The sequence below is a fragment of the Lepisosteus platostomus genome, chromosome 2 (assembly GCF_059453375.1).
Source record: "Lepisosteus platostomus isolate fLepPlt1 chromosome 2, fLepPlt1.hap1, whole genome shotgun sequence".
NCBI classification, from domain to species: Eukaryota; Metazoa; Chordata; class Actinopteri; order Semionotiformes; family Lepisosteidae; genus Lepisosteus; species Lepisosteus platostomus.
The window spans coordinates 70,198,012-70,218,744 of record NC_142612.1 but is presented as its reverse complement, the minus strand read 5'-3'; the positions used below and the strand labels follow the sequence as shown (position 1 = coordinate 70,218,744).

At 36.0% G+C, this 20,733-nt stretch overlaps 1 protein-coding gene across 1 annotated transcript in view; it reads left to right on the top strand.

The window, feature by feature from the left end:
• Nucleotides 1-401: 401 nt before the first annotated feature.
• Nucleotides 402-20,733, top strand: part of gpc1a (glypican 1a) — an 86,936-nt gene continuing 66,604 nt past the window's right edge. Inside the window, exon 1 of the mRNA XM_088616494.1 lies at nt 402-1,248. Coding sequence (XP_088472620.1) covers nt 1,095-1,248 — 154 coding nt within the window. The 5' untranslated portion in view covers nt 402-1,094. The remainder of the gene's footprint in view (nt 1,249-20,733) is intronic.

Genomic DNA, 20,733 nt, shown 5'->3' with positions numbered 1-20,733 from the left:
TCCTAAGAAATGAAACCAATTCTTCATCGCGGATTAACCTTTTAAAATAAGCGAATATTTAGCATTATAAGCACGGTGAGCGATGAGTGCGCACCTCTCAAACATTCATGTTTCTCACACCGTAGCTCCCTGCTTTGCTCAGTCCTGTATGTTCCGGCCAGAGTTAAATATCGTCTTGTTTGAAAGCATTGATTTGTGTTCGCCCAGCACAGTTAAAAATGAAAAACCGAGGGATTCCACTGAATCAATCAGCGGTTGTGAAGACAAGCTGAACTGAAAGAGCCAAGGCAAGGGATACATAAAAAGGAGAGACTGAAAGAGGACGAAAAAAACCTTACCTCTCGCCATTGGTCGAGGCTGTAGTTTGATGCAACATCCTGTGGGTAAGATCTGCTGCAAACGCTTAGAGAGAGAAACGGACTCTATGCCCTGCCTATGGTGCTTTCCCCAGTTTCTTTCAGTCATCGATGGGGCTGCACTGGGAAAGCATCACCGCTATAAAGTCAGCTGGAGGATTCTAACTACAGCAAAACATATCATTCTCGCATTCACATGGTTTCACCGCAAAACGCTGAGTCCTGCGCTTTTTTTTTGTAATGTCAACATAATTGCCTCTTTAGTTTTCTATTTTTTTTTACATTGGTTAAGGCTCGGATAATGCTTTGATTTTTTTTTTTGTTGCAAATGAAGTGTTTTTCCTTTTTTTTTGTTCCAGTGATGATTTTTGTTCCCCCACACAAAAATGAAAAATACTAAAAAGGAACTGTAACAGACATTAAGGTTAAGATCTTCCCTTTTCTAAGAACAAAAAAACAGAAATAAAACTACCTTACTCTCAGCAAGAAAAGCAGAATCAAATATTGCGGAATATTATTGGATTTAAAAAATTATTTCAAGCTTTAAAAAAAAATCATAAGACCGGTCTAAGCATCCGCCGGCGTCTCGCAAGCACAGCTGAAGCGTGTTAGAAAGATAGCAGACTAGTGGAGAAGTCAGGTGGATACCTGAGCTAGTGTAGGACTTTGGTGATTTGAATTCACTTGGTTTTTGGATTAGACATTTTCCCGGTGCTGGATTCTTCGTCTGCCTAGAAAATGGATTTGCGACTGAGTTTCTTCTTTTGCTTTCTCGCCACTCCGATTGTCGGGGAAAACACAAGCGGTAAAGCCCGGAGTTGTTCGGATGTCCGACAGTTTTACAGCGGCAAGGGCTTTCACTTGGTCGGAGTCCCCCAGACTGAAATATCGGGTAAGATCTACGCTCACGCTACTATAGAGTACATTTACTGAGATTCCTCTTATAACACGTCGCCTGAGCATCAGTTATATAGTGTAAGACTAGCTGTAACTTGTGCGTGCATGGCGATCGTGTTTTGTACACTCATTTAATGATTTCCCACGTTTGCCGAAGACAGTTCAAAGAAGAATACATACTGTATATACAGTATCTAACCTTATGAAGTAACTATTCCTTTCCCGCTATTAAAAGGAAAGCATGTACTGAAGAGTTACGAATTCAATGCAGTAGCCTTTAGTTGCTAAACAGAATACTGTATCTATCTCTACTTTCGTCCCATTCGTTCTGGATATTTGTTGACTACATTTGGTGTTTCGGAAAGGATGTATAAATAATCGAGACGCGTGGCGCCACCCATATATATTGAGCAGTTTTTTGAATATATATATATATGCTAAAGAAATCAGTCGGGGATATGAATCTAAATCGCTTATAAACAAACTGGAGTCATAACTACTGTAGCTCCAAAGTGCCATTGATCCGAAAGATGTGCTGTTTTTTTTCTTTGAAGTTTATACCACACTTAAAACTCTTAAGATCGAAAGCTTTTGAAGTAAAAGATTTGCTTTATTCTATGTAATTACCCTTTCGACTGAAAACATTCCTTAAAACAGAAGGACTAGTACAAATCATGAATATACTGCAGAATACAGATTGTATCCTTTAAAGAAAGCAGTTATGATTTATGCACAAATTTAAAGTATTTTTTTAAATTCTCACGCTTTGTTGGAAGATGAAAACGCCAGGCTTGGTCTTGCTCCCCTGGAAGACCTTGTGTTGAATATTTGCAACAATATGAAGCATTCAAGGTGTACTGTACCTTACTGAGAAAGTATCTAAGCTCGGGTCTCGCTGGCTCAATAACTCAAATTGCGTGCTGAAAAACGTTGCACGTTTACATTATCTGAAGTCTTAAGTTAGTCATTTAGCAGTTGCGTTTTTTTTTCGCCTAAAGCTTCACACCAGACCTCTTCATAAACGCCTGTTTGCAATGACCTTTTGCTAGTCTATTATTAATACCAGTGTAATGTCAAATTTAGCCACCCACTCAGATGTTACGACCTGCAGTCTCGGAATATAAACATTCAAGAAATGTATCTTGGAACAGATTACGGTAGTTCTGAAAGACGTGCTTTATAACTGGAACATGTTTTAGTCTTATAGTGCGGAAAACAATGTAACTTTATTTTGAGGATAATATAATTACAAATAACTATTAATATTTGGTTAAAACACAGAATGCTTATATTAAACCATATACTTTCGTTCACAAAAAATAATGCTTAAGCTATTTATGCAATAGAGTACTGAAGCAATAGTTGTTTGGTTTGAATCTTCCACCAGAATGTCCTGTCTTTGTTAAATCAAGACTATTATAGGAGTTGTAGGAAGGAATATATGAAAATATAATGGATGTTGTCCTCCTGTCAAAATGTTCTTTAGATATTAAATGCAACAGAATTTGATGCCTGATAATCCTCTGTCAAAATGTCCTATTTAGCAAGTGGAACGTTGTGGCAACACATGACAGCTGTTGATCTTTCATTTTTTTCTACCTTAGCTATTGAATGGATTAGGGTAGCATATTTGTGTCTTTTTCTGTATGTGCATGGCATTAATGCTGCAACGTCTTGCACGCGTAATCAACTGGCACAGTTTTTCGACTTTTTGTAAAGCCCATAGTAAAGTTAAGGCAAGTAATTCAAATGTTTAGAATGTTTAGGCCTCTGTAACGCAAAATGGACTTCGATGCTATTTCTGTATATTTGTATTGTTTATACAGGCACGACGAACTGTGAGACATTGTACACTCACTGTATGAGTGTGTACACATTTCTATATTTTGGAGCTCACACAGATAAATGATAAAATCACCAGTGTATGATAGTGTTCATCCATTATTAATAAATCATCCGCCTATATATTTACTATGATACACTGTTTTCCAAGTCTTTATGTGGTTGCTTGTATCTGGTACCCTACTCTAGAATTGATTGCAGTCTTCTTCGTGTTTCTCTGTATTTTAAGTGACCATAAACGTCCAAAAAAAGCATTAATGCTTTGATATAAACTATATATGACGACTTTACCTTCTAGGATCAAGGGTATCCCTGTGTTAAAAAAAAAGATTTCTTCGATTGGTCCGAATCTTCCGTCGAGATGGCCTTTTGCCATTTTGGGAAGACTCATACAGTACTGTATGCTGTGCCTTGACTCCAGCGAGTCATTGTCCTGAACAATATCTGCGTGCCAGTAAGACCTAAGAATGTTTATGTCTGTCAATCTATGTACAGTATTTGACCAATTTGTTTACATGTACTTAATTCCGTTAATGTTAAATTCCTAACTGCGGGGGCGTTCTAATATTACACTGTATTTAACTTCACTGAGTTGTCGAGAAAAAAAAAACATTACGCAGGTGAAACTACAAAACACTGGGTTTCACAGTAAAAGATAAAGACTTCTGGATTTTTAAATTTTCATATAAAATATGCCTGCCGCTGTAGTACTTTAACTGAAACAAAGTGCAGTGCTCCGCAACCCTCTCGAGGAAAAGCGGACTGAAACTGGATGGATGCAGTAGTATGATCTAAAAATAAAACACCTGCTTCTCTTCCACACTTTGGACGCAATTTTGATGCCCTCTGGGAATCTGTAAGGGGAAAAATCGAGCATGCGCAGTGTACAAGGTTGGAAAAATTGACGAGGAATCAGAAATTGATGTTACTGTACACGTTCAGCTCATTGCTAAGTCATCCGAATCAGTTTAATAGAATATGTGATGATAAATGAGAAATACAAAGGTTGAATAATGTCTTAAACACTCTTAAGCTTACTGCACTGATACCAACTTAGTATATTATATTGTATATTCAATATTCAATATTCCATCATACTGTACACTGTCCACAGTGCCCACAAAAAAATTACAAAGCGCAAGAATTGACATGTTTTGGTTCACTTTATAACTATCATGAACTCTTAGCTTAATTTAGGCACTGTAGAAGTCATTAGGGTTTAGTCATTAGGAGGTGCACTACAAACCTTCTTACTGTACTAATTATCCAATGATACTATGAAGTGAACTAGTAAAATTGTACTTGGCATCATTGAGAGGGTGATGTATGGATGAAGTACTGTACTGTTAAGCAAATCTTTTTTTTTGTCTGCTGTCACGATTCAGATTGTATAAAAAGCTTATGTATAAGGTGCAAGGAAAGAAAAAGGCAGTTTTTAATAAGAGGGACATTTTTTTTCATTTTAATTGCTTCTTATTAGGAGTATTTTAGTGGTTCATTAATAAAAAGTTTCTCTTTAGAGGCTAATATGGATTTTCTCTAAGCAATTTTCTAATCTGTACTTAAATATAACTGTTTTACTAATAGCAGTTCCATTGTATTTTATATTTAACATATACATTTTTTTAAATTCATGGAGAGCTGACAAATGTGTTAATTGCTCAAACCCACCCCTCAGGTACTGTAACCTGGCAATGGTTTCTTTACCCTTGCCTAATTTAACCTCCAAAAAGAGCATTTTTATCTTTTGGTTATTTTTGTCATTAGAATCTTGAGATTTCATCACATATTTAGTGTAAATTAGCAACAAAGCGTGCACTTTGACAAAAATATTATTGTTTTTAACAGTTTATGTTTAAAACAACATATCAAAATTCACAAAGGGAATAGAACATTTTCACATAGAATATGCAGATTACTTGATTTGATAGAGGTTTGATGGAGAAAGAGATAATAAAGGTCAACCCTTTTATCAATACAGCCAATACATGTTTCAGCCATTTTTCACTATAATAATAATAATTAATAATTATTGCTTATACTTATATAGCGCTTTTCTGGACACTCCACTCAAAGCGCTTTACAGGTAATGGGGATCCCCTCCACCACCACCAATGTGCAGCATCCATGCAAGCTTTTCACAGAAGAAGCAGCTTTCACTGCCTTATCAGTGATATCTTAAAAAAGCTGTCATACAACAGCTTTTCTAAAGTGTAAGTACATTCATCAAAGTACTGTTTTAAATACAATATTTAGGTCCACCACAGCACTTGCAAGAACAAAGATCTCCAGTTTGTCATTTTGATATTTGATCAAGAAGTTTGTTTGTGTATTTAATTTGCCACAAATTTAAACACTGCACATAATTTGCAGTTGCTCTGAGGAAAGACTTGTAATAGGTGTGATGCCCTAATGTGATGTAAAACCATTATTTACTGTATGGGTGGCGTAGTCTCATCAGAGTCTTTTAACACTGAAAAGGTTTCTTTCAGTGAAGATATTCAGGATGCCACTCTACACCCTGTTGTGACCAATAGCCAGTTGCCTGTGCCCTTAATGATTGGGAGGATTGGAGGCGCTTTGTGCAAGTGATGTATTCATGTTGGCCCTGTATGATCATGAACCGCTACCCTAGATTCAATGATCACTGATAATGTTTGATCAAAATCACTGATTATGTTTACAGAAGGTCGTTCTACATGGGTCATCTGGCCATTACCTGTTTTGAACTCTGGCAAAGCCATTGGAGTGCCTTTGTAAAGAATCACCATACATAATTGCAGTCATCATCAGGTCTTAAACAGAGCCAGTATATCTGCTCTTAAATACAGTATATTCTTAACCTGTTTGGAGTAGACATTGATTCTTAGTCTGTTTTAATGGATGATAATGCTAATTCTTATTGAGCCAGACTGTTTGGAGATGCCTATTGTCGAAGAAAACTCATTGCTCGGGTTAGATGTGTTTCAGCAGAGTCCTTTATTCATTCACATGGAGAGGATATAATCATACAGATATGAGAGAAGCCTCTGACGACAGTCACAGGCAGTGGTTTTTATACAGCAAGTTCTGTAGTTCTAGCTCATTCTAAATTTCCATATTAGGAGTTGTGTTTCTCTACAAATTCTTTGTAATTGGCCACTTTATTCTTATGAAATGAAATTCGCCTTTTGCTTGGTGAAAAGGATATATGCAGATAGAAGGTGTGAAATTTAGCTAAACATCCTTTGGTTATAAAATTAGCATCAAAAGATTAAATAATGTGCCTGCAATTTATTCTTTCATACTGTTGCTAGGTAAAAAAGGCATGTTAGCAAAGACAAATAGTTACTATCTTGTACATATAAGAAAGGTAAATCCCACAATTCATCCTCAGTATGCACTGTACAGAATGCATACATAGTATACTGTACTGTATAGGAGCTTGAATTTCACAGACTGGTAGCACTGAACAGATTTTCACTTCACTGTACTGTGCATGTTTTCTGTGTAGTGTTTAACAGTAACTGTGAATTGCTCAGTGTGATAGTCACACTCAGTCATTACCATTACATGCCCAGCACCTACTGTACATAGACAAAGAGCATATATCCCATCATTAGGTTAGTCACCTGATTTGAAGAATCTCTTTGAACACCAATCCCTATTTCTATTTTTTCTTCTTTTTCTAGATTCGAGATAATACTCCAAAGTATTTATCTAAGCTCATTACTTTTGTCAGTGTGCAGTATTATTGGTAAACATAAATAAGGAGACTAAAATTTATGAACCATAACATTCAGCAATAAACTCCTAAAACTAAGAAGCATTGAAAACTAAAGAGCATTGAAGTACAGTAAAAGAGGACATAGAACAATGTGAAACATAAAACTTACCTAATGTGTGAATACTACATACAATAGACATTTCGGGAATAAGCGTTTTGTTATTATTATCACTTGATGATGGGAAGAATGAGGAAACTGTGATGCATTAATAATTCAGGATGCTTAATCGAATTTGTTAAACATTTTAATCAGCAACTAGAATCAGTGCCAACAAAGGTCTCCTTGAAGCCCCCACATACTCAAAACCCCTAATCTATAAAGCATTAAAAATTAAAAGAAAATGTCATAAGTTGTCAATGTCATTCTCTTTCTCTGTTTTTCTTCTTATAAGTACTCAATATATTAGAGTTTCTACTAATAAATTCTCTGGAGATCATTTCTTGTAGCCTCCAGACCGAAGCTTAATAGCTGGCATTTTTTAGACTCTGATGTTGCTACTGTTGTAATAAAGGAAGAAAAAAAATCTTATTAGCCAATGCCAACTGAAAGCATTGTTAATTTGCATTATTGAAAGCTAGTTGACTGCACTGAAAAGGAGATTATGATGACTTATTTTAAGAAAAGGCTTGTTATAGTCAATCAAATTGAAGCAATGAAAACATACATGTCCTGCAAACCTTTAAATGGTCCTCATAAAATATTGAAGCCTGACATCATATTTTATTTATCCTTTGGCGCAATATGTTTCAAATTGAGGAGAGATGTCTGGTTTTTAAAGGAAGACATAAAAGCACTGTGTGCTTTTGTCTTCCTGACTGTATGTTTTTTGTTTTACCCAAAGCAACATTATCATTAAACATTTGATATAACTCATTTTAAAATAATACCAGGGCAATATGCCACCGCTTATTGTCTGTAGGTATCTTCTGTATGCCCTTCATAAGACATGAGAAACAAGTCTTTATGGTTCAGAAATATAATATTCTATCATTATACAGTAGCTCAGGTAGACCCTACTCTTACTTGCACTAGCAAGAATTTGTTTTGAAAAAGTGGCCTCAATAACACTACAAACAGATGAGTGCTGCGATTTATCAGGAATGGACACTAAATTTAACCACCATCTATTGATGACTGTTATATACTGCCATTGATAAAGTTTTGATTCTGGAGTTTGACTGCAGTAGAATATAAAGTATGCACAGTATATATGGAATGTATAGTAAATAATGTGCACTGACAATGGTGAGTTATCACATTAACACAGAGTTAATGTGGCAAGGAAAATACACTCAGGTGATGTTCCAACAGGGGAGCGCTAACATCCAAATACATTTCTTTATTATATACCCACGCTGTCCGTTGTTTTAAAATTTGTCTCTCTGACAATTTGTCTCTCACTCTCTGACAGTGAATGACAGGAGAGTGAGTTCAGTAACATCATTGCAGCCCTGCAGTTTCCTGATAACTTAAGAATTTTTTTGTAACACATCATCACTTGAGGACCCTATGAACTTTGTTGTCTGGTATGTAGAGGCTAATAGCATCTATTTGGGATTAATAAAGTGACTATGCACACAATGGTGAAAAAACGCTTTGTAGAAAAGAGAACTTTCAGGAATGTACGGAGCTTTTGCTCAGTCTGACATTTTGGCAAACAGGTAAAACAATTCCTCATTGTCTTCTATTACTTCCTGCCTTATTGATAAACAATCTAATCACAATAAGTAACAACAACCCTCCAATGCAGTAAGTAGCCCTGACCCTGGAAAGGATAACTTTGACACAGTTAAGAAGTTGAACTACTATTGACTGGGGTCTTTTGTTTCTATCTGAATATCTGTTCAATAACACCTAATTGCTTGACAGAGTACACTGGCTTTATAAGGTATAATCAAAAATGTACCCCCTCCCCTTTTAGAAGCAACTGAGTCCTTCTACCAGTTAAACTAATTATACACCTTATGTTACCAGAAAAGTAGCCCTACTGGGTGCTTTTTTATATACCAGGTTGCCTCACCAGTGATTAGCCAACACTGATTTTTGTAAACAGAAGATGGCTCTTTGACAGGTAAGAGGCTTGCTTACAGGTAGTGCTTTCTCTAAATAAGCATACTTTCTAATCTATCAGAAATTACCTCTGCAGGGCTCAAGTATCAGTGTTGCTGTACGATTTTTTTATATATATTTGTCTCGTCCAAATTCTTGAAGTCACTCATCTCAGTGCTTTTAACATACCATGCTCATATGCAGAGAACATAAAGCAGACCACAGATTGTTTGATGTGTTTTAAAAGCATGCTCCAGCTCAACATGCTAACCCCTCAGAACTCAATATTCATTAAGGCATGGTATCACTTATAACTCCAGGGTGGCATTGCTGTGTGACCATGTGTTCTTTTTCCATGTGCTTTTTACTGTATGTGTCCCTGAGGTAAAAACACAATCGGTTAAAGCAGTGGTGTGACAGAACTGTGGAAAGGTTCCTCAAGAGATGGGCCTGGGCCATAATTCTGACAAACACTTTTTTTTTTAGTTTTCTTTTCTGCTTGTGATCTAAAAGATTGAGTTTGTACGTTTTGCTGACAAAACGAAACTTATTTTAGACAGTTTTATCCCCAGAGGGCTACAGCTTGCTCTTTACTTTATAAGAATACTTTTGAACTTAAACCTACAGTATATAGCCTAAAAAATAACTTGCCTCACATGTGCCGTTTTGGCAGCAAAAGGGTCTGAGTCATAAATAGGTACAGTACATAGCCTGAAATGTATTAGATTATACTGTTGTGATTTTTTTTCTTTTCGCTCTCAGTTATTGGTGTTGTATGTCTGCATAAAAATGGAAATGCAGTTTCTTTTATGAAATCCTCTCCATTCATGGTTTTGCATGAGCCTTTTTTTTGTAGTTATGTACATGTACCTAAGTTGATAAGGCAAGGCGCAGATAGAAAACAAGAAGCAAATGTAAATTCTCCGAACATTAAATCACATCTACATCTATTCGCCTGTTCTATATTTAGAGTATATTTTAAAATGTGCCTCTAAACATTTTAAAAGAAGTGATAACTTGAAATGACTGTTTAACTGGTATGAAGGTACAGTACAAATGACGCACAAGTTTATTTTTTGCCTCAAGGGACAGCAAACAAGATGAAATCATTTCAAGAGATTTACATCAGCTATGCTTTAACGTATGTTGAACCTGTCTTTCTTTTTTTAATCCAAGTGAGGTGCACAGAGATGCTCTGAAATGTTTTTCCTGGTGTATTTTGACCATTTAGGCTTTTCTTCATTTACAGTATAAGATGTTGTTTTTTTTTAATCAGAAATGTCATTGTTCTGCACCTGTGTCATTAAGTACATTGATCAGCTGCAAAAATCGGATTCTGATACCTGGTCTTTTCTGTGCATTCAAAAGGTTGGGTTTAAAAAAACAGTGGGAGAGAGAAGGGGTGTCTCTGTGGCAGGGCCATAGATCAACTCAGGCTTCATATGAAGTTAATTGGATTTACAGTGTGATTTGATCAATAAGTGAATGGTTCATAGGTGCTGTGGGGCTGGTGACAGGATGATAGAATAGATTTGTACCTGATCCCAAAGGCAATTGTTATTGTAATTTACAGGTTGAGGTAAGATGGGACATGGTGTCTTTTTTCCTGTGAACTTCATTCTCACAAAATGAGGAGAATTGCTTTGACTCATAATCACTGGGCTTCAGCACATCTTTTTCTTATAGCCCTTCAAAAAATTTTACTTGAATTCTTCTGACAGTGCTGGCTCAAGTAGGACCATTCCTAATATCCTCGGCAATATATTCTGGTTTCCCTGGAACACCTCATACATAAAAAGTTGTGCCGTTATGGGTTTATTATTATAATTCCATTGTCATCTGTTTGCTCTTCCTTTTTATTTATCCTGTTTTTTTTTTGCAAAACCTGAATTTATAATAGGTTAGACTCTGCTGTTCTCATTTTCTTAGAAAGGACAGTCATATTGTCTTAGAGGCAGATCAGTGTCTTTTCTCAGACATGACAGTGTTAAGGTTCTTAGGGGCAGAGACAGAGTTTAGCTTATTTTGAAAGAGCTCATGTCTGGAAGATATTGCCCTTGTTCTAGGCACATCCCTTCAATACATTCTATGTCAAGACTGAGGAACTTTGATGTCAGATGTTATGGCTGTACCTCAGTTTAAAAAAAATGGAATGTGACCGATATCTTTGAAAAAATATACAAATCACAGGAGATAACAAGAGGTAGTGGTACAGTACGTTGTTGTTTTTGTAAATTTCCTATTGCAGTCTACATACCTTGAAGATTATAAAGGATTATAGAGGATAAACAATAAAGCCCAGTTAAATTAATGATAAAATATCTGTTGAATGGACCTACATATCTAACATCTAATAATAAGAGAAGTAATGGCAAGTTACAATAAGTATGAATTAATTTAACTGTAATTGATTTGTCATATAATTTAAGAAACAAAACTACTTTTAATTGAGATTTTAGAAGTACTTTAGGTTTGCAAAAATCATAATGTGTTAAACTAGAAATTATGTTTTTTTTATGATTCATCCAATAAGCTGTTAACACATGGCTTAGAGTTTGGAAAATTACTTTACAGACATAAATAAATGTGTGGTAATCATTTCTATATGTTCTATATGAATCTACTGTGTTTCCTGTGGATGGTGTAGGCATTGACTATTTTAAAATATTGCTATCAAGATGTTTTCAACTAAACCAAAGATAAGAAATAGTATTCTTTCAATTATTACTTAGTTGATAACTGAAGTTTTTTATTTTTCATTATGTTTCCCTATTTCCTCTTATGTGACTGGATCTCATACTTTGTCAAATTACATTTATTCTGGTTTAATTTTAAATTCTGACCTGTCCATTTTTTAATTCTGTCAATGTCCATTTTTGTGTGCAGTTTGTGAGTGTACAGCAACCGGCATATAATGATCATATATGTCTTCTTACTTCACATTTTTCTAGACATTATAAAATGACAGGACATAAGACTATTGAATTGAATGTACAGAGAAATTTGAGATGCGTCATAATGTAACTGATAATTATAAGAAGAAAAAGCCCTTTTGACAGATAAAATCACTTCATAGAATTTGCAATTCTTTGTTTCAACATAGTGTATACAGTGTGTTCTTTGTTGTGTCTGGATAGACCACAGTGCTACGCACAGTTCCCAGCAGCACTCATTTGTGAGTGCGACATACAGTAGTTGTTGCTGAGGGTTCAGGTGGAAACCACTTTGCTCATGATGGTTTGGAACATTCTGGTGATCTACATTTACTGGCACAGTTAGCTGACCTGAACTGCGGCCATTTTAAAAAAGGGCTTTCAAAAGATGGTTTTGGTGGACTTAAGGTGGTTTGTGGTATTGTATACAGTAGTGTTAAGAACAGACAGGTCATAAATGGAAATACCAGAAAAATGGCAGTTACAGTATATATTCTTCTCTTTGGTACATTTTTCTACAAATACCCTTAATGTTATATTTTGTAGTAATGTTTTTTTTCTGTGTTTATGTGATGGCAATTGCAAAGTCACGCACTACCAACATCTGAATCTGCGGGCTACAGATTGTATTCTTTGTTTGATATTCAAAGAACAAGTAATATAAATGAGGCACAGTTTAACAGGAGCTTTTTCATTCAAGTCTCTTATGTGCAGGTTGGAGCTTGAACACTGGTAACTTAGGACTCAGGGAAGTTGCTGTTCAATTAATACATTGCTAGTCAATAGCATGTCTGACATTTAGATTTTTGGAAATTTAGTGTATTGAATAATTTACGTGGACTATTGGCAGCAATTCTCTTTCTCCTCAATATTAATTGAGGTTTCAGAGCAATTACAGATGAATCAGCTTGCAAAGAATTGCAATTGGAAATTAGTTTAATTAATGGCAGCTATGGGGTGAACACTGTCTCATTGCCTATAAATACAACGAGTGCTGCAGTGAGTGATAACTCTGCGAGTCAGAAAATCTGATTACACTTGATTAGAACATTAACATACTGTACCTACTAAAACTGGAGCATTATGACACAAGGTATATTAAAGGTATACTAAAATGCCGATGAATCGCCATTGTCTTTCAAATTTAATCTGTAAGAACAGATTCTCAGTCAAAGAAATCATGCAGTCATTTTAAGATCAAGTGAATGTACTCTAGATGCCTTTGTATGAGATGGATATCTAAATAATGATACTAGGCAGTTTCTTAAAATTTGTTAAGAGGAATTAAAGATGCAACAAATCAGAAATTAATGAAAGCATTTGTTGTGTTTGTAATGTTTCTCACAGAAAAAATGCACAGCAAAATTATGATTATTTTGAATTTTAAAAATGGCAGTATAATGGCCATATAATCATATACGTACTAACTACTTTCTTTGCTTCCATTGATAGCTTTGGGTCTTCAGCTTTGGCCATGGTCTGAAAAGATCATCACTTGAGAGTCTTCATGCTCATTAATTCTTATTTATTCACTTTACCTGCATGTTCTGAATGCAGCTGTTTGCGTTTCTTAATGGGTGATGGAAGGGAGCTGCAACTGTAGTTCTGTAATACTGATGATCCTGGTATAAAATTGGGTGGCATGGTTGCTTGCCTGTAAGTGCAGCCGCCTTACAGCTCCCATTTCTTGGGCTCAGTACTGTCAGGTATCTGTCTGTGTGTGTAGCTTTCATGATAATCCATGTAGGTTGTTGTCAGGTGCTCTCATTTCCTCCCAACATTCAAAGACATGCTGACTGTTCTAAAGTCCCCCTTTCTCTTGAGCCCCTCAATGCAGTGGTGTCCCATCCAGTGGAGAATTGGTCATTTGCTGTCAGTTGAGCCTTGTGCCCAAGGTTTCTGGGATAGGTTTCAACTTGCTGCGGTCCTCACCAGGAAAAACAACTCCCTAAGGACAACTTCTGGAGGGTGTATGGATAACGATTTAGATATAAAATGCATTTCTGGGAACTAGTTGTTTGGTAAACTGTGAAATAATACCACCTAGTAAATAAAAAAGCTGTAATTTTTCATGAGTCACATTAGAATAGCATACTGTAAACACAGGAAGTGGTGCAATGGAAAGGAATATGCAATTAGTTTGATTGGCAGTAACTTGCTAATCCCAGAAATTTACCAGCTTCTTCTTGAAGTTCCCCTTCATGTCACATTCCACCGTTCCACCTCATGTCTAATTTGTTTGAGCACCCACATCTCTTTGAGTTCAGTTTTCCTAGTTTCAGTGCTAATATACTTTCTCTTCACAGACATTTGTGTCCTAGCTTCTGTGCGAGTCAAATGATAGTGAAAACAGACCGTATTGACCCATTCTTGTTTGCATGAGTTGATTTCAGACAATCCCAGAAGAGACAGTTCATAGTGTCATTCACAGCAAACTGTGATTACACTGTAGTTGTCTGCACTCTTAATCCCTGTGTCAACATCATGCTGTTAAGAATGTCTGATCTACTTCTAGGCCTCCAATACCGTTAACTTCTGCTGGGTCAGTTTACAGTGGAGACAGGCCTCAATGAGACCAGGATTACTGTAGGATTAAAAGCGAAATCTTATCCCAAACCATGATGTGTGTATATATACAGTACAGTAGGTCCTGTGCACCTGCTTCCTCACCATTTAGTTTACTGTAAATATTTCATTTTGGTATACACATTATTTCCTATAATTTCATATGAGGGGTTCCAAATGGCATTTACTGTACATGTGCAATATGTTTGTAAAGAATTAATAGAATGTTATCATTGTACTGTATTACTAACAGGCCCCACCTGTCAATTGGATGTTAATAACAAACACCTAACAATATCCTGAGCCATACAACAAACCAAAGGATATGAAAGAGTTATTTAGTAATTCTTTTCTGTTTAGAACATTAGTCATATGTTGACAGATGGTTTATAGAAGTTTACTAACAAATACAAACATGAGATGTTACTAATGGAACCCTATTAGTAAAGCCTCTATAGCTGTGGCAGTGTTTTTCCTTTGTTTTGGTCTCTGCAGAGGGAGAACAGTGAAGTGAGAGAGGTTGACAGAGTGCCTTACAATTCAGTGAAGAGCAGACTCTTTCATTGTGCTGTTAGATTTACCAGACCCACCATAAGGAACACAGTGACACCTGGCATAGGAAGTGGCCAATGAAAGGGTTGTAGGCATTTACATTGACCCTTCATTATCCTACTCTAAGCAGGGTGAGTGAAAAGACCAGTAAAAATGACAGGCTGGAAAATGTAGAATTTTAAATCGAGCACTGTGATTTTAAGATCATACAAAGTCCTTTTTGTAATGTGTTCATAATAACTGACTGTGCAAGCATACGGAAATTCAGTTAAAATAACCTGTCGGTACATGACATTTCTGTCAGATAGAGATGATCATGAAAGGGACTTGAGGGGAAAAAATTTTAATCCTGAAAAGAACTTACATAATCAACCCAATTGACTACAGGTTTCATGTCGATTTCAAATTCCTGATGCTCACCTTCAAGGCTCTGCATGGCTTGGCACCTCAGTACCTGTCTGAGCTACTCTCGTAGTTCAGGTGGGTACAGTAGCTGCGTCAGCATGCGTAGGCAGAAAAGCAACAAGGAAAGGTATATTCCATGCTGAAAAGAGAAGAAAGGAAACACAACATTTCGGCTGTGGAGCCTTCTTCGGGTGTGACACGTTATACATCAGCGTGTAGTGATAAAATATCTTGGAAAGACCAAAGCTCAGCCACAAGTCTTTTTTTATTATTAAAGGGTGAAGTATTTACCTCCATACATCCTCACTGACCTGCCATTAAAGATTAAATCTTTGTCCATATGGGCCACAAACAAACAAATCACATCATCTAGTGGTTTATCTGTTGTCCCCAGTGCAGAAAATGCAATAGGGAATGTGGAACTCCACAACATTATAACGACAAGTAAGCTACAAAGTACAAAAAAATAGAACACTCTGACTACAGCTTTGAAGCTGAGCAATTGAGAATATATGAAAATATCAGCTATTTGAAAGGAAGTTGTGTTCACAACATGGTCTGTTTCACAAGATGGAGGAATAACCCACCCATGGTAGATACAAGAGTTTGCTTAAAAAACAATGTTAGTTTTTCCATTATATTAATTATCAGTCTTAAGTAAAATTAAGATGCGCCAAATCCTTTTAAAAATATGGGTGGTGTTTTGGTATGGAAATGTGTTCATACTCTCTGGGTGTTTTTCGTTCCTTAGTGGTGAACTTCAAATAAAGTAATACTATACTTGCTGGTTTTTAACTTGTCACCTGACCAATGATCTTCTTCCAGCTGGTCAGGTGATGATGCATGCCAGGTCATTATCCATGGGTTCTGGGGAGGGAAGTTGGGGCAAGGACCTCCCATAATGCCTGCACCTGTTGCTTTGCTCCAAGTCTACTGTACTGTACACTGCCCCAACGTTCCAGGTAATAGAGAATTCCCACACAGGCACACAGGTTTTTCTCATGCTCGCTTGACTTAACCAAAGGGCCCTCACTGGGAGGAGGTGGCAAGAGCAAAAGCCAGCTTGATCCAGAAGATCGCTGCTTGTAAACAGAGTGTTTTTCCTCCAGAGGCCAGTTATTTCTAGTAATGATCTGGCAGGTGAAATCCCTAGGATCTTACAGTAGAAGATAATTACAAGGTTAACTTTCTCCAGCCCCTGGCAGCCCAGGTAGTGTGATCAGGGAAAGAAAAATAGTGATTCAGGCATCTTATCAGAGCCACTGAACGTGAGCATGCCGGCCATCCTAAAAACCTTAGACCCAAATACTATACCTTGTTTAAGAAAGTACCAGCTGCTTACTGCAATTGAGATTTTATAGTGTTTATCATAACACATCTCAAGTTACGGATATGTCCATACAGTATTAATAATAATAAAATGTTAACTTCAAAGAGAAAAATGCTATCAGTTAGGGAAACCAGAATGCGAAAGGTGATTAAAAGGTCAAGAAATATTAGATTATTAATATTACATATTAGATTAGTCTACTTCTTATAAGATCCCGATGGCCTGAATGTAATCTTTTCCCTGCGATATGTAATCTTCTTTGCTTTAATAATAATTTATACTTTATTTTTTATGTTGATTTTTAGCATACTTTTTCGTCAGACTCTTATTTGTCTGTTAAAAGCCCTTAGCTGCATGTACAAGAAGGAGAGGTGATGAAAATCCTAGAAATCAATTAAAACATTTAAGTGATAAAACATTTGCAATAGCATCTTTTCTACTTTATTATGAAAACAAATAGATCCTCATATACTGTAATAACACTGGCAACTGAAAGAACAGTAGAGTGCATATCCTGTACTCTAGTCCTTGAGCATTCCTGGAATGTGTACAGTAGATTTGTCTGAGTTTGTCCTAAATTGATCAAGTGTCTTTTGACTAAGTAGACAGCCTTTGTACCAGATTGTCAGCATTTATTCGGTCACTGTTTTCAATCATAAACTGAGAACCTTTAGCAGTTTTCTTTTAATGTGTACCTCATAAATAATATATTTGTACAAGTGCTTATCATCATATTCATTTGATTCCTAATTTTAGAATCTGAAAAATAAAAAATGAAGAAGTAGATTTGTTTTGTCATCTTTTCAAAACCAATTTAAGTTTTGAAATGTGGTCTGTGCCTTTCTGTGAGTTTTGCAGTGTCTGCTGTTTTTTTTCTTGAGACTGTAGTTTGCATTTCATTTTCTACAACGCAAACAAATCAACATCAAAGCTTTATATTTATATAACAAAATAATAGATGTTAAAGAAAAGTCTTGCCTAGGCATGCATTGTAAAGCATTGAAAAGTAAGAGCTAGGATTATTTTACCCTGAATAAATAAAATTTTTGCAATACTCTTTTTGTTGAGGAGCAAAAGAGAAGTTTGACATGTACTTTATGGAACATACAATAGTACCATATTTACAGAAATTTTGCTGTTTTTTACACGCTTTGTGAATGATATTTAGGTTTTAGACAATACTTCTGTCTCCAAAAAAAGTGTATGTATATATTTAGTTAGGGTTTTCTGTTCTTTTGTAATGAAAAATAGAATAGCATTTAAAACAAAGGTTTCAGGCTTGCTGTATTGTTTCAAAGCTATTCTAGTTTTCATAGTAATTGGTCTATGTATTAAGAAGAGAGCCTTCGGGGAAACACAATTGTATTAAATCAAAAACTGTAGCTAAACATCGCTTTTTGAACTAAAGGGCTAATGGTTGCAACTACAAAAGAAAAAAAATCAGGTCTTATTCATAATTCACATTATGGAAATACAAAACTACAAAACGTAACTGCAGCCCACTTTCAAAAGAACTTCACTTTCCTAATGTTTTTCCTTCTGTTTTGTTATACGTTTAAATTTCTAAAGATGAGTTATCTTTATGACTAATACTGTATGTCTAATAGATTACTAATATGATTGATCTTTCCAACACTAGTGGTACTTACTGTAGATATGCCCAACTTTGTTCTAGAGTCCTATGATGATCTCACACTATAAGTCATATACTGTACCTTTTATTTATACTGTATATTGAAAGTCTGTTTTTCCTTGCATTTCAGGGTTATCTCTTGCATTGCATGGTGTTCTGTCAGAAGTATATATACTGTATATAGCTTTGTAATCACATGTCTAACATTGGAATGCTTTTAAATGATTTTGCTTTTAAAACGGAAACAGGACATAAGTGTACCCTAGTTTGAAGTAAGTGCCTGGAAAGTATTTCTAAATACTAAATTTCTAAAATAGCAGCACAGATATTGTGTCTCTCTTGGAAAAAATATGGTAAAATTGGGCTAATGAAAGAAAAAAGGATAGTGAGGTTTTTCTCAGACTGCTCAGCTAGGATACTGGATACTGTGTCTCTGTCTCTCTTTCTGTCTCTTCCTCTCATGCCCCCTCCCTTCTCTAGCCATGCTCATGAATATTTTACACCACTTAAACAAACTGCTATGTTCCAGAGAGGGAAACAGGGGCTGATGGAGAATTCCTCAGCATTACAATTTTTCTATGTATTTTTTTTATTTTCAGCTTGGTTTACTGGCTTGGTGTGCACAAAGATTTTGGACTGCAGGTTGTGTTAAAAGCTGATTGCTCTAAATTTTTCATGTCACAAGCACCTCTCCTTTTGGACAGAATATTGCTCTTGTATCAGACAGCACTTTGCCCCCCATTGTTCATTTCTTTTTTTCTTCCTTTTCTTTTTCTGTACTCTCCCTATCTGGTTGGCCTTTAAATTTGTCTGTATAACACGATCTGTCCAGAAGAGAGAAAAATAAAGCCTTTGTCAACATTAGCATGAAATAGAGCTTACTTGCTTTAAGGTTTTGCACCAGCTGAATTTGTTTTATTTATTGCTTAGTGTAAAAAATTAGTTGTTGCTTCAGCCTAAAATTGCCAACACTTGCTGTATTTCAAAGAGGTATAAAGTACCGGTAATATTTCCAATGGGAAGCAGAAGAGCCAGAAGAGGTGATGCTATCATCAAAAGAAAACAAATGAGTGTGGGGAAAAATGGAACAAAGCTTTTTTGCAAAAGTGGCTATATCATTTTTTACTACATGAAACTGTTACAATGCAGTTTTTGTTCGTATTGTAACTAATTCTTAAGAGACAGGGTTATACAGGGAAAATGAGCTAAAGAATTTCAGTCAAATCTGCTGTAGAAAAAAAACAAGATGGAAAGCAGTTTTGAAATTAGTTGGGTCCTGGCAACAGAGCAAGTTTCATGAACCAAATGCGTTTTGGCGGACTTGCAGATCACCTGTGATCAAATTTAGTTGGAATGCATCTCGCATTGCATGAATTCGTCGCATAAAATGAACTGGAATTGAGTTGACATTGATTCATTCATCTTCATCATTTAATTTAGAATAAATGCTTGCCGACTCTTTCTGAGGTTTTAGAACAAACAAAGTTGTTGGTTTTGGTAGTTTCTTCAAACGTGGATTTTAAGGTGATTAATTGATTTACTACCGTGAAAATTTTGCTTGATCAAAACAGCCAACTATTTTTAACATGTTGTACAAGTTGTACTTTGTCATACTTCTGAGCTCATTTTTTATTTCCAAAATATGCATCACAGTTTTCGCAGTCACATCATTCCAGAGATGTAATATTTCATCTCATTGGCAGATTTACAGCTTCAAATAACTTAATAACATTTTGTTTCTTATCAGGGATCTCAAGTATGCAAATATGATTCTTTTGTTTGGCAGCAGGGTATTGGCAGATGAGATTTTATGACCTGTATTTAAAGTGTATTCAGCAGCAAATGATATCTGTTTTGGTACATCAAGTTCTGAGCTGAAAGAACAACAGAAACCACTGCAAACCACGCAGAGACACACAATAGCTTATAGACCAAGAATAAAAAGAAACAGTTGAAATCTTAAGCATCTATGAGAATGACTATTAAAGTAATAGACCCTGACCATGGCAGTGGTGCTCTCAGACAGCACTCTCAAGAACAACTACAGATAGAACTGCTTGACCGCTTCTTCCTGACTTGTGAGAAACGAGCTCTGATGAACGCTCTTAGAGAGTGGCAGGCTCACTGGAGTACTCATTGCCATCAGCAGCACTGGAGAAAGTAGCACGTCAGTCAAGCTATTATGGAGACTGGGTGAGTGGAGATGATATGTGGAGAGAGATAGAAGGCTGACAGCAAAGGTGCAGTTCAAGGTTCCCCTTCCCTCCTTAAAAAACACAATGGTTGCCTCCCATTAATCATTTCTACTAATTCACTAGAGAAGCACAGTGGCATCAGAAATGATGGAATTTAAGTCTCTTTAGAAATCTGCTTTTCCCACTCCAAATTCATTGGACTTATTTTT